Source organism: Colletotrichum fructicola (genome assembly GCF_000319635.2).
Source record: "Colletotrichum fructicola Nara gc5 chromosome Unknown KSG_Nara_v1_contig01, whole genome shotgun sequence".
In the NCBI taxonomy this organism is placed as follows: domain Eukaryota; kingdom Fungi; phylum Ascomycota; class Sordariomycetes; order Glomerellales; family Glomerellaceae; genus Colletotrichum; species Colletotrichum fructicola.
In genome coordinates, this window is record NW_027094051.1 from 8235727 (window position 1) to 8249287 (window position 13561).

Consider the following 13561-nt stretch of genomic DNA (forward strand, 5'->3'; position numbering starts at 1 on the left):
AGTACCGACAGGAAGTATGCGATAGAAGTTTCCAGGCAGTTGTTATCGAGATGATGGAGCACCGGGAAGCGTCGATGCTCGATCGTCGAGGCCGTCGTTGGGGGGGGGAGGTTGTCGGGTCTTTCGCAACGATTACTGCGTGTTCAGCAACCAGGTCTGGCCGGGTCGGGATAGCGGCGGAATTCAGTTCAGCACGGTCACTAGCAAGCAGACTGGAACCTCAGGGAGCAGTTCGTTCGGCTGAACGCCTGTAATAGTGCACTAACAGGGTCCTGTTGGATCGGAAGACGGACGCGGTTTCAGCCAATCACTGCTGCCCACCCGCTAAAAGTCCCTGTCCAGCGGTCGGGATACACGCTAATGCAGCGTCGCCTGATTCGGCAGGGGGCCGGTCGGAAACAGGACTTACTTTTCCACCGCCTCACCGAGAAGTCCGCGCTGGTGGGCCAGGTGTGGCTCCCGCCCACCGACGCACCGGCCACCGCGTTCTTATCTTATCAGAACTTTTTTTTTCTGGCTCCCCTCGGTCGCAGATTTCCTTCGTCCTTCGTCGCATCGTCGCGCAGAAACCGATCGACCGATCAGTGTTTTCCGTCTCCGGCCTCCCACAGTCACGATGCAATTGACAAACCCCGGCACCGTTCCGGTCTACACCATCTCTGGTGCTTCGACAGCAAGGCCTTTGCCCGACTGGTTGGCCAGGCGCAGAAAGAGATCACTCAAGAACGACCCCGAATACGCAAACCGAGTCGAGCTTCTGCAGGATTTCGAATTCGAGGAGGCGAGCACATGTATCCAGGTCAGCGAGGATGGTGACTGGGCCGTCAGTGCCGGAACCTACAAGCCTCAAATCCACGTCCACAACCTGCCGCAACTGTCTCTCTCGTTCGCGCGTCATACCAACTCTCTCACGGAGAAGCTGGCCATTCTCTCTTCCGACTACTCAAAGACTCTGCTTCTCCAAGATGACCGACGACTCGAGTTCCACACCCCGATGGGCTGCCACTACACGATCAGGATACCTCGATATGGAAGAGATTTGCTGTACGACAGGCATTCGGCGGAGGCCCTTGTACCGGCCGTCGGAGTTGATTCAGACGGATTGGGAGAGGTGTTCCGGTTGAATCTCGAGATTGGAAGATTCATGAAGTCGTTCCAGATTGATGTTGGTGGGGACGAAGAAGGAGCTGGCTTGCAAGGTGGCATCGAGGCTGGCAGTGTAAACGCTGCTGCTTTGGCCGAGAAGTCACACGGCCTGGCTGCATTTGGAACATCGCTTGGCACTGTTGAATTCTGGGACGCCAGGTCGAAGTCTAGAGTTGCACGTCTTGGTTGCCAAGAGGGAGCGATTACTGCACTTGACTTCAACGCCTCAGGCCTTTCTATTGCCACTGGATCTGCCAACGGCATGGTTCAGCTGTTTGATCTGCGTCGTCCAGTACCTCTTCTCACCAAGGATCAAGGATACGGCTTCCCGATCAAGAAGTTGATTCACATGACAACTGCGTCTCAGGAGAAGAAGGTTCTGTCCGCCGACAAGAGAATCATCAAGATTTGGGATGAGACGGACGGCACGCCCTGGACATCGGTTGAGCCTATTGTGGACATCAACGACATGTAAGTCTAAGACGTCGGACGGTGGAATGACTTTGCTAACCATACTATAGTGCCTGGTGCAAGGACACTGGTATGCTTCTGACTGCCAACGAAGGCAAGCAACAGCACTCTTTCTTCGTTCCCAGCCTGGGTCCGGCTCCGAGATGGTGCTCCTTCTTGGACAACATGGTCGAGGAAATGGCCGAGGAGGTCCGCACCGAGACTTATGACAACTACAAGTTCTTGACGCTGCCCGAACTCAAGCAACTCAGCATGGAGCACCTTATCGGCAAGACCAATCTTCTCAGACCATACATGCACGGATACTTTGTGGCCTCCAAGCTTTACGAGCAGGCAAGGCTCATCGCCAACCCCTATGTCTGGGAGGAGGAGAGGACGAAGCGCATCCAAGAGAAGGTCGAGAAGGAGCGTGCCAGCAGAATCAGAGGCAACAAGAAGGTCAAGGTCAACCAGAAGCTTGCCGACAAGCTGCTCAAGAGGCAGGAGAACAGAGAGGTTGTGGACACAAAGGCCGGTGTACTGGGCGACGAGCGTTTCGCCAAGCTCTTCGAGGACGAGGCGTTCACCGTCGACGAGACCAGTTACGAGTTCCGCGCTCTCAACCCAAGCACCACCGTCGCCGCTCCGGATACTCACGAAGTGGGTGTCAGCTCTGCTGCCAGACCTGCTGAGGCGCCCAAGGTAGGATTGGGCAAGAAGGCTCAATCCCAGGCAGCAGAGATGACGATGAAGGTGTCTTCCTCCAACCAGAAGCATGGAGGAAGAGAAAGGGACACCGCTTTGGGTTCCCGTGTGCAGAAGTCGGGACGCATCGGCAAGATGAACCGTGGAGAGGCTTTCGGCGAGAAGCAAGTCACGTTCGTCCCGGACAAGAAGAAGAAGGGCCGTGGCCCGCCCCAGCAACAAGAGGAGAGCGCACCCAAGGAGAAGAAGAGGTTTGACGCGAGAAGAAGCGCAAGCACGAACACATTCAGAAGGCTATAAGAAACCGCTATGAGTATCCCAGGGTTTAACAATGGTACAAGAAAGGGCTTTTCTATCCCTCGAGCAGATCCCGGCTGCCAGATTTCGTCAATTATCCAGTTTCTAAACCCCGCATCAAACGACCCATTACACCGGCACCAAGCCAGTTAGCGGTCTTCGACCCGACACATCATTCCTATCCTTTAGCGTAGGGTTTACTTCCGACCCCATCTCATCAGCTTCCGCTTCTTCTCGGCCTGCGCCAGTCCCTTCTCGAGGTCCTCTGGACGGAGCCTCGGCGTTGGGGGCACATCGTCAAGTCTAGCGCGGCCGCGGTGGCTGCGTGGTGGCGAGTTCGACTCCTTGACTGACTTGGGAAACTCAGTCCTCCGCGGCGTGAGAGCGGTAACCACTTTCCTGGCCGACTTGCGCATGGTCTCTCTAATCTTCCACTCGCGCTTCTTGGCGATGTAAAACAACACAGCCATTCCGACTGTACGAAAAGCTGGTTAGCAAAATGATTTTATACAGGCGTTGGTATTTTTAAGAAAGGGTCCACATACTTCCGAGAGCACCAACGATGGAAACAACCACGATGATGGCAATCATGGCTTGGGATGAAAGCCCGACAGCGCCGGGGCTGTCTCCAGCAGCGCCGGCATCGTTATCAACGCCGCTTGAGCCGCTCGCATCGCCGGCGGCATCAGGATAATAAGTCTCGGTCGCCAAAGGGAAGTAATTGGAGGTCGTGGCCGCCATGGTGTTCAACTGCGTACCGCTCTCAGAGAGGGACCAGTGTACAGACTTAAAATGTTGGCGGGAAGAAGAGGCACAGTCAGGCTGGAAAAGGAAAAAAACGGCGTCAGAATCGTATGAGTAGAGAGAAAAGCTGAACAAAATCGAAGAGATACCCGGCGCCACGAATGTGGCCCAACTCAGTATTTACATGTTCAACCGCCGAGAAAACCCTTTGATGGAGCCCAGCGCCAATGGTTTCCCCCTCTCCTGCAACCAGCCTACCAGCGTATTCCCCTCAAAGCAGTGAATGTGATGAACGAGAATGGCCCCCCCGTGGAAGTGCATGTGCTTCACGACGGCAGTTGAGCGTGACGTGGGGCACGTATGGAAGCAGGAACCGTGTTGAGACACCCTGCTGTTGCCAATGGGATGTCTGGGCCCAAGACGGTCGAAATAGGCTCGCGATGCTCCCATTGGTGTTGAGCGGCCTCGAAGCGCCGGCACACGGCGCTTTCACATCGGAGCCGGGGTGCGGCGGCCAATCAGCGGGCGGGGCCTGGGATTCGGGCGGCACGAATTTCAGGGGGCCAGGGGGGGACCTGAATCAACCCCGGCTTCCTTATTCTCACCACCTGCATAGCACGCCTGCACGGTTGACGATGGGCACTCATATGCAGCCGGTCACGGCAGTGGCTGCAATATCGACAAGCTTAACTGTGTGATGGGGAGGGGTTGCGCATCTCGTTGACTTGACGAGCATGCGGTGTGATGGGCCGTTGGCTGGTGATTGTGGTTTTCTATCGCGAAGTCTCTGTTGGTTGCTCGCTCAGCGTTGTCTGTGGTGGCTTATGCACGCTCTGTCACTATCACGACGACGCCTGCGAGGATATCAGAATGACCAGAGCGGAGGGAATCAGCAATGCATGCACTCTACGGCGCATCGTTTGGCCGTCAGATTCGGCCTTCATTCGGCGTCTGGCGATGATGCCCTCAAAGTATCAGTTGCCGCCAGTCTCTTTTCCCGTCAAATTCTTGGTGTATTTGGCATTCCTTGGCTTCCACGTCGGGATTCTAAAAATGGACCATGGCCTCGGCCGATCACCTCAGCGGACGACCATTCAAGCTGGGGTTGTGCTGGGTCGACCACTCAAGGAACCCTGAATATCGGAGGTGGATCGCCGGGTCGGAGGTCGAGAGGCCTTCTCGTCTGTCTTACCTGCAATCCTGCCCTCGGACTTTGAGTTACCCGGTGTTGCAGATTTAGGTCAGTCTTGATGGCTGTGGAACGATAATGCTGGATTCACCACGCACCGATATGTTATTCCACAGCTTGGGAATGATGCAAGCAGCCTCAAGCAGCATAGCATCGATATTCAAGCAGCATCCGACTAGCAGACGTGCGATTTCTCACAATGCCTCACGAGAGGAAACCCATGTCTCATTGGTCTAATTCAGTTCGGAGGACATTCGCTGCTGATGGTCATGGGCCAACTTATTCCTCGCAACAGCCTTTCATGGATACAGTTTCTTCTACAGCCATTTACCGAAGACCGCTTTCAGTATTGTCAACTTTTCAATACTGTAAGAAGGAACACTGGTGGACTGCCGTGGTAGATACTCCCTCCGGAAAATGCTCGGATATGTCGGGGAAAGCTATCTCACAGCTAACTTAAAGGAGGCGCGAGTGCGCTTCTGTTCAATGAGGGAATGCTATCATAACCTCGCCTTCTTTTTGCAGCGACCATGGTATTATTTTGGAAATAATGAGGCAAGAGCATCGCCACAAGAATCTGTTCAGGAAGTTGCGATGACACTGAGAAGCTGCAGGTGGTGGGCGCGGATCGATGAGTTCCTTCCTAGCGGATTGCCATGCCTTCTCTCGAGTACATGCAGGGAGAAAGAACGTCAACTTCTGATCGTGCACTGCGACTTCTCTTTCCACGTTTGGCTATCTGCCATCGTACCTTCCAAAGAGTTTCTGGCAGTCGTGACCAAACACTTCACTCATTGAGACATGCCTTCCGGTAGATGGAAAGCATCTTGCCCACACTCAGATCAAGCACGCCGTCCCATCCCTTTACACCTTAAGCCTTTGAGCGACGCCCACTCACTTACTCCCAATCCATCCGAAGCATTGTCATTTGGCGACGTCTCCGATCCTTTTTGTTTCGTTTTGCTTCCCAAACCCCTTGTTCCTGCTCTAAATATCACATGTTTCCTTGGACCACAGCTATAATCGACTTGAGCGGGTTCTATCGGCGGTTCGAGGCTTTCCGCCAACCTCAGCGGCATGAGTGGTCAATCCAGCCCCGATCCCATCTCTGAGGCACCCCAAGACTCCTTTCCTTCGACAATGACAGAGTCTCTTTCCAGAGGATCCAGCTCTAGCCACTCTCTGCTGAGCGACAGTTCTAGCAGAGTATCGCCATCCACCGACGGACCTCCTTCAGCTCGGCGAAAGAAAGATGGCATGCAGCAAAACCTGAACACCGTCGGCCATCATGGCAAGCATGGGCAGCACCGCCCCTCGGGTACGAACCGTCACGATGACTCAGGCATGACACTTGATGCATCAGAAATGGAGGCTACCAATGATGTCGAAGAACTTCCCTTTGCAGGGCCGCCGAAGTTCAAGCCCAATCAGTTCTCGGGACCACAGCAAAGACTGCCCATCCATGCTGAGGATTTCGAAGATCTGGAAGACCTAGCCAGTCTTCAAGACGAACGTTCTCAGAAGCTGAAGTCCATCTCGCACCAACACCAAGAACTTTCAGGTCGGCGCCATGGTGGTAGCCGCCATCGCAAGGACACGGAACAGTCTGATGGTATGAACACTGGTGTCAATGCCGAGAATAGAAACGGTTCCCCCGTTCATGAGGTCCGCTCTGGGAAGACCACGGACGCGGGTAAAGACCACACAAGTGTCGAGAGCCAAATGTCAGTCAATTCTTCCAAGGAGGGGGACTTAGTTCCATTGGATGGTCAACCAGCCCAAGTCAAGATAAGATCTCGTCAGCGGCCCACGGTGCTGGAACAAAATTCACCACCTAGTCAAGGTCTGGGAATCCGTCCTTTTCACAATGCGGACAATAGCTTGCCTGGTGGCCTAGGCCGTCAACAGGGCCAGGAAATACCCCATGTGGAAGTGGCCGCCACAAGCACACGCAGGAAGCCGGAGAAAGACCGCGAAGTCAGACGGCCTGTCCTTGTTCCGCAGATGGGCCCTCCAGCAGCAGTCAATACCACAACCATCCGCTCGCCTACTGATCAAGGGGCTAATGTAACACCTCCTGAGCGTCAAAACGGTCTGCCTCAAGCGAGCAAACAGCACTTCGAATCGGCCGAATCCCAGAGGCAGCGCATGAGTACCCCCGTAGGAGATCTGGAAGGCCCTCGGCCCACGCCAAACCGTGCCCATGCAGAAAGGCGCAACGAAACACCCAGAAGCACTCGCATGCCACGCAGTGGACATGTTCAGAGACGCGAGCATGCATCTCGACGTGATAGAGAGCTAAGACGCGGGGACATTCACAATTCGGAACAGCAATCCCGACCCCTGAGAGAAGAAGATCTTTGCGTCTCTGCCCCCCGAGTACCATCACGGCAGTCAAATGTCTCCAAAGTAAGGAGGAATCGTACTCAGGACAGGTCACGGAGCAGCCATCGAGAAGTGAATGGTGACCTCCTCCGCCCGCGGAGTGGACAGCGATCGAAAGACATGAACCTTTCATCAATCTGTGAGATGATATATGGATTGGAAGCAACAGAGGTGGAGTCTCGCAAAACAATCGATGAGCTCTGGCAGCAGAAACAAGATCTGGAGCAGCAAGTATACAGCATGCAACAAGCTCACAGAAGCCTTGTCGACAAATCATTGCAGTATGAGAGAAGCTACAACGAACTCGCCGCAGACTCTCAGCAGCGGGCCGCTCAGATGAGACACCAGGAGAACAGACTGAATCGTGTGCTAGAGCAGCGAGATCACCTTCGGGCTGAGACCAGCAAAATGCGGGCTGAGCTTGAAAGTTCTAGGATCAAACATTCCGAATTACAGGAGCATGTAATCAGAGCTGAGGCCGAAATCGAAAAGGAGGCGGGCCGAAATCGAAAACATCGTGAAGAGGCCAGCAAACAAACAGAGCTCGAGCTGATGGTTCTGAAGGAGGAACAGAAAGTGACCATCGACGGGCTGAAGGCGCAGCTAGAAGCGAAGCGAGACGCGTACGAGAACGAGAAGAGGGCCTTGAAGGACTTGCAGGTCGACTTTACAACGCTCAAAGAACATTTGTCCGGGGCAGAAGCGAAGGTCAAAGGCTTGGACAACCAGCTGACCGAGATCAAGCAGAGCAACGACCGCTTTCAGAAAATTGAAGCAATTATGGCCAAGATCTTCACCGGTATTGAGAACTTGGCTGAGAAGTCCGACAAGGCCGACGTGGTGCCACCTCAGATCGTGAAAAAGTGAGCGCGTGGTATTGCAAGACATTTTCCCCCGTAACTGACGATTGCAGGCTTGATGAAATAGCGGGATTTGCGCAGCGCGCGTCACGAGAGGACAACGATGGGACCAGAAAGGTCCTAGATGCCTTCCAAGAACAGCTGACACCCAAGTAAGTGTTACATTTAGTCCCTTGAGACGCTTGACTAACGATTTTTCAGGATTGGTGAAAAGATAGTTCATATGACGAAGGGGCGAGATATCATGCAGGGCAAAATGCAAAGCTTGGAGGAATGCTTGAAGAGTCAGTCGAGCCTTGCCGAGGCCGAACAAAAGAGACAACAGGAACAACAGCAGCAGCAAATCACCGAGAAGAGCGCCGAGAACGCGAGGCTTGCACAGAATCTCGATACCAAGGACAAACAGGTTACCGAGCTGACGAAGGCTGTCTCCGAGATGGGCCAGAGGCTGCAGAGATTTGAAGAGGCTCTGGACTCAGTCGCGCAAGGAGCTGCCTCGGAAACAGAACTCCAGGCAGCCCAGCAGAGTCTGAACACCAGCGAGACTCGAGTCAATCAACTGAGAGCAGAACTCCAATCCCAGCGCGCGACCTACGAGTCTGAGAAGACGGACCTTGAGAAGCAGCTGGAAAAGGCCAAGGACGATTTGAAAAAGACCGAAGACCTTCTCAAGAGCTCAGCGGAGAAGACGGCTTCTGTAGAGCGCGAATTCAATGCAGCATCGGACGAAAAGCAACGCAAGTTGGAGGAGACGGTGAAAAAGGAACAACAAGCTCACCAGGAGCTGAAGCAAAAGCATGACGAGCTGTTCGCCGAACAGGCTCGTCTCCAGGCGGAAAGCGCAGAGACCTCCAAGCGTGAAAAGGAAAAGTTTGAAAAGGCTGAAAAGGACCTCAAAGTTGCCGAACAGAGGATCACCAACCTTACCATGAAGATCCGCGAGACCCAAACAACATCAACTACTGCGAACCCGAGCGACCTTACACCCCAACAATTGGAAGATCAGCTAAAGATGATCAGAGAGTGCCACAGACTGATGGAAGACATGCAAGCCGGCGGGAAGGATCTCTCCAGAGGAAAGTCTGGTGCCCCTGAACCTAGCAACAGTCTGCGCGATGATAAGCAACACAGTCATGCTTCGAGTGAGCAGCAGCACTCTGGGGCCTCAGGCAATGCAGACGCCGGCAATAATAACGAGGAACCCGAGCTTCCCGAGGTGCCATGCACAGATCCAATTAACTGGAAGGACATTCTCGAAATCAGCTCAAGCTCGTCGGATGGTATTTTGGAGGAAGACAGCCAGCAAAAGAGTGGAGACACCTTGGAGGAGGACCTCCAACGAAAGAGGATATTGATGAAGAGTCCCGTTGAGGCAGCAGACGCCGAATTAGCGGCGCCTTCGGTTTCCCAAGAAAGAGCGCAGCGACACAACTCAACAAGCCAGGGGTCTCAACCCAGAAGCATTCTTCGACCAGGCTCGAGCTATACGCCAACGGCAGCATCTACAGATACTGCTGAGTCGGCCCGGGAACGTGCTCTCTCTACTCACTCTGGCCACACTGAGTATAACCGGCCAGTCGGAAGTCGAGATACCATCTCATACGCCCAGTTCAGTTCCTTTAGTAGCCGCAAGCTGCCGAGACCGCAGCTTCTTGATTTCCGGATAGAGCATAAAGGCAACAAGCGAGTTCGAATTGAGCCGCCACAAGACCGACAAATCAAGAAAATCAAGCACGTCAGTGACCCCAGGGATCGCGATGACGTTTTCACTGATCGCTTGGAGAACGCCGGACAGCCTACTGGAAGCTTAGCTTTGGAGCGAAGCACCAGGGCCAGCACTGAAGCCCTGTCGAACGAGTCGCAGGACAATTATTCCATGTCGCGCCATTTCCAAAAGGGCACATCGGCGAAGAATGACCATCAACCGCAGTCAAGACCACCACTTGCGGACAAGACTCCTCAGTCGTCCCAAAACGGCCCGTCTTCAACTGGACGTCGCAACATTACCCGAACTTATTCCAAACTTCCTGTCAAGACTTAGAAACCGCTGCGACGGCGGTGAATTTTGAACCACATTGATATGAAACTTGCAGCGGCGCTATTGTTTTTGGAGGTCAAGCACAGATCGAGAAAGCGAAGTCAGTTTGGTGGGATTTGTGGAAGACTTTTTTGGTGGCTTTTGGTAGAATATGCACTTAGATCGTGGCAGTCGAAGCCCATGCCATCATAAGTCTTTGTGTTTCGGTATCCCGTGCCACTTCCTAACCTCCTCGATGCTCTGTAAAGGGTGCAATCCGATGGCGCATTGCGTGGCCGTGTCATGACATCCTCAAAAACCAATTGCATACCGCCGTGAACGCCATTTGTGATGTTATCAGTGTTGGTACAGGTAGAATCGACTCAGGCAAGCGGATAGCTCATTTGCCCTTTTTCTTTGCTTCCAAGAACAGCACCTTTCGACGGACTGTGGAAGTGTTAGCTCGGCATTCCATTCAAAGTGTTGTATCTTGCTCTGGCGCCAGGCGAGAAAGCGCGCATAACAGCTCGTGGGTAAGTCGTACCGATCGGATCGTATTTCAGCATGCTCATGGGTGAAGCCGTTCTGGGTCGCCTGAAGGTGTAGAAGAACCCGGTCGCGGCCATGGACACGAGCCGGACGATCGCGATGCGGGACTTCGCTGTCGAGATGTTAGCGATTCTGACCTTTAATTCTGAAGGCTTGCACGGGAAGACACACTCTTCTTCGCCATCTTGGGGGTTGTAGCGGGGGATGGGCGCTTGAAGCTTGCTGACGACCAAGGTGGACGTGGATTGACCGTGGAGACGGGAATTTTGCGGTGGTGAGAGCTTTCGGTGCAAATAGGGCCGTTCACCGAGATTTAGTGGGTTGAGCCTCGGTGAGGCCTCGGTCTGCTAACAAGAGAGTCGCTTTCGCCCCAGCTGGGGCCAACTGGGGCCATCCGGCCCGATTGCGGGTGAAGTCTACATCATGTCTCAACTAATTATATCTCTGTCGATAAGTATCGGTGCCTTCCTGTGGATGGTTGACTTTGTGACACGATGCGAATCAAGTGACCCTTTGCAGAGGAGCCAAGCGAAGAGGGGCAAGACGCGGCATCAGAATGACGACTTGACGGGGTGCAAAGACACGGCGGGACACGGCGCCAAACATCACAGCCGAATTCACCAGTCGCCGAAGCACGTTTGAGTCTGGAATCCGAGTAACGGAGGCAGGTGGGCGGTGGACCTTCAGGGTCTCTGCAGACGTCGATGGAGCCTTTCCATCAATAGCTCACCCGGGACCTGGAACTTTTGGCAGAGCTTGCAGGGTCCTAGCATCGAAGGGGCCGTCGCCCGCCGCACCGGTGTGTTCGGACGGCGGCATCCTCATAGAGGCATCCGTAAAGACTTCCAATGTGTGAGCTTGACGTTCAACGTTTGGTCCAAGCCGGGTTGATGATGCCCTTGAGGGGTATTTTTTCGCGTATATTCCTGCAGGATACGCATCCATCCGCTGAACCTACATCTATCTGACAACCAATTACCACGTCCACATTTGGGCTTATTCTGTACGATAGCTCGCGTGGCCTTGGTGCGGTGAGAGAGAAGTGTGTGTTCAGGCCGTTTTAGCAGTGTTTGCGCGACCTTCCCTGCATGCGGCCACACACCCCCAGCTTTCCATTCGGAGTCAAGCCCGCAGCTAAGGGCGGTTTATCGCGAGGACCCCCGACTGGGCCGGCGGGCAGGTCGGCGACCCAGCCTGGCAAAACCAATGTGCCAGGAAGGTAGGTTTATCTCGCAGATGTCTGGACCTGCTGGTGGTGTCTCTCAACGAAGGTAAGGTACCGGGGAGGAGAGGGCGGAGGGGAGGAGTAAGGGCAGGTAAGAGTAGGTGTGGTGGGAAATGGGTGAGCGACTGCGGGCAAATAAAGGGCAACGGACGTCCATCCTATCTTGCCTGCTTGCGTTGGGATACACAATCTCCATTTTTGACTCTTTTTCTTTTCCATGCTTTCTTCTTTGTAGACCACGCGCGGGGGAATTAGATATTTGGCCGTCTCAGCCGCAGCGAACGAACACAGTTTCCCCGCGAATATTCTTTATTCATTAGACTTTTGCCAGTCGCCTTATTTCGACTTCAAGGGTTCTTTGACCGATTGCAAACGGCTATACACCAAACGCGATTTTCAGTGTCGACATTCCAGCGGTATAGAGTTCACAAGCCGCTACCGAAACCGATTGTCGCGATGAGCTCGACTGTGGCGGCGCGCAGGGTGGCTGGCGGCACAGCAAGGTCGCTGGGAGCGCCAGGGAAGCAGGTCGTTGCGGCGGCGAGCCAAGTCAGACTGATGAGCAGTCGCAGACCACACGGTACGTTGCAATGTGATTGAAGCTGAAGTTGAAGCTCTCCACACTTTTTCTTTCTCTCTGTCCATTCCTGTTTGTCGATCTGCTTCATCTTTTTATATTTGTTTCCTCCGAGTCTCAACCCTGGGCTGCCCGTTCACCGTTGGTGCTACCGGTGCTGCATGGTTGGCCAGTGCAAAGAGCTTGCAGCTCGCTAGGTACCTAGGTCAGCTTCGGGAGAAGCCAGGCGGCGGAAACCTTACCAAGAGAGAGACTGGACGGGAGCTTCAGCTCGGGTCTCTCCAGCGCGGCTTCCACCGAGCTGAAGTTGCACCCCGTTTTTTCTGTCTTTTTGGACGCCATCTGCAAACCCTCCCTTCACTGCGCAAACAATGCATTCTTGATCAACGATCAGTCCCGATCCAAGTCCATGGACCCCACGTGGAACCCCACATCTTCCTCCCCCTCGGCCACTGATTGCTTGCCGTCTTGAAATGCCCTCACGGAAGCCGCTAGGACTTCCAGTCAAGACTGAAGGCCCGGCTGGCCCCTGGTCACACCGATCACCGGTTTCGGACACAGGCCGACACAGGCCTTTGAAGCAACCCAAGCCCGAAGGCGAGGCAAGCAAAACCAACCCGTACCAAACCACTGCCGGGTCTGATCCACGTCTTCGTCTGCCGTCGGGAACGCGCGACTAGCCAGCAAGTGCTGGCACAGCCGGGAATGGCCAAGGAGGGGCAAACACTCCCACACACGCAATGGAAGAGTCACGACCACCAAGGGGGCCGTCAGAGGTCCAACTCAACCCGCCGCCGTCCGGTCCTTTCCATGATGCAGGGCTGTGTCTCGTGGCCCAGTGTGACAGTTCCCAATTGGAAGCCCGACTAGCTTGCCTACGGCTCACCCTGAAGACATTGAATAAGAGCAATGTCTTGCATCGGACGATGACGGGAGGGAAGTGCGCTGATTCTGGGCCATTTTGCCTTGTCTCTTCCTTCTGCCCGTTTAATCCATCAATAACACAGAAGAGAACCGTCCATCGGGTGTCCATCCGGTGTAGTAGGTAGCTCCCCCGCGTCCAAGCTCGGTGTCGGGGGTCATTGCTTGCCTCCCCCCCTCGCTGAAGAACAGGAGGAGGACAATAAAAAGCTATTAGTGTGGCTGCATACCTACCTTATTAAAGATCTCCTTCAAAATTCGGTCTGTTTGTTCTTCACATCCGCACGTCGTCTCTTTACCTCTGCTCCGCTTATTGCCGGGTAGTAGCCAAAAGGTGTTTTCCTCTCGCTATCAAATCTCCACAGTTACCGTGGTAGAAGCCCTTTATCTAACTTTTATATGACTCTAACATAGATACCCCGCGGTCCCCTAAGATCTTCCTCTCCAATACCCCGCCATCCCGAGCGCAACTTTTCTCGAGCAGCAGAAACATTCG

General features: G+C 54.1%; 3 protein-coding genes across 3 annotated transcripts; 2 read left to right on the forward strand and 1 right to left on the reverse strand.

The window, feature by feature from the left end:
- Positions 1-616: 616 nt before the first annotated feature.
- On the forward strand, positions 617-2601 carry ENP2 (Ribosome biogenesis protein ENP2; the record flags this gene model as incomplete). The annotated part of the gene is made up of 2 exons (XM_032035343.1): positions 617-1617; positions 1668-2601. 2 exons carry the CDS (start codon positions 617-619, stop codon positions 2599-2601), a joined length of 1935 nt encoding a protein of 644 aa, XP_031885801.1.
- A 194-nt stretch (positions 2602-2795) lies between these two features.
- On the reverse strand, positions 2796-3339 carry CGGC5_v002348 (uncharacterized protein; the record flags this gene model as incomplete). Its single annotated transcript, XM_032035345.1, has 2 exons — positions 2796-3073; positions 3144-3339. The coding sequence occupies 2 exons, from the start codon at positions 3337-3339 to the stop codon at positions 2796-2798; spliced, it is 474 nt and encodes a 157-aa protein (XP_031885857.1).
- Positions 3340-7156: 3817 nt separating this feature from the next.
- Positions 7157-9817, forward strand: CGGC5_v002349 (uncharacterized protein; the record flags this gene model as incomplete). The annotated part of the gene is made up of 3 exons (XM_032035346.2): positions 7157-7779; positions 7830-7928; positions 7978-9817. The coding sequence occupies 3 exons, from the start codon at positions 7157-7159 to the stop codon at positions 9815-9817; spliced, it is 2562 nt and encodes an 853-aa protein (XP_031885858.2).
- Positions 9818-13561: the final 3744 nt, after the last annotated feature.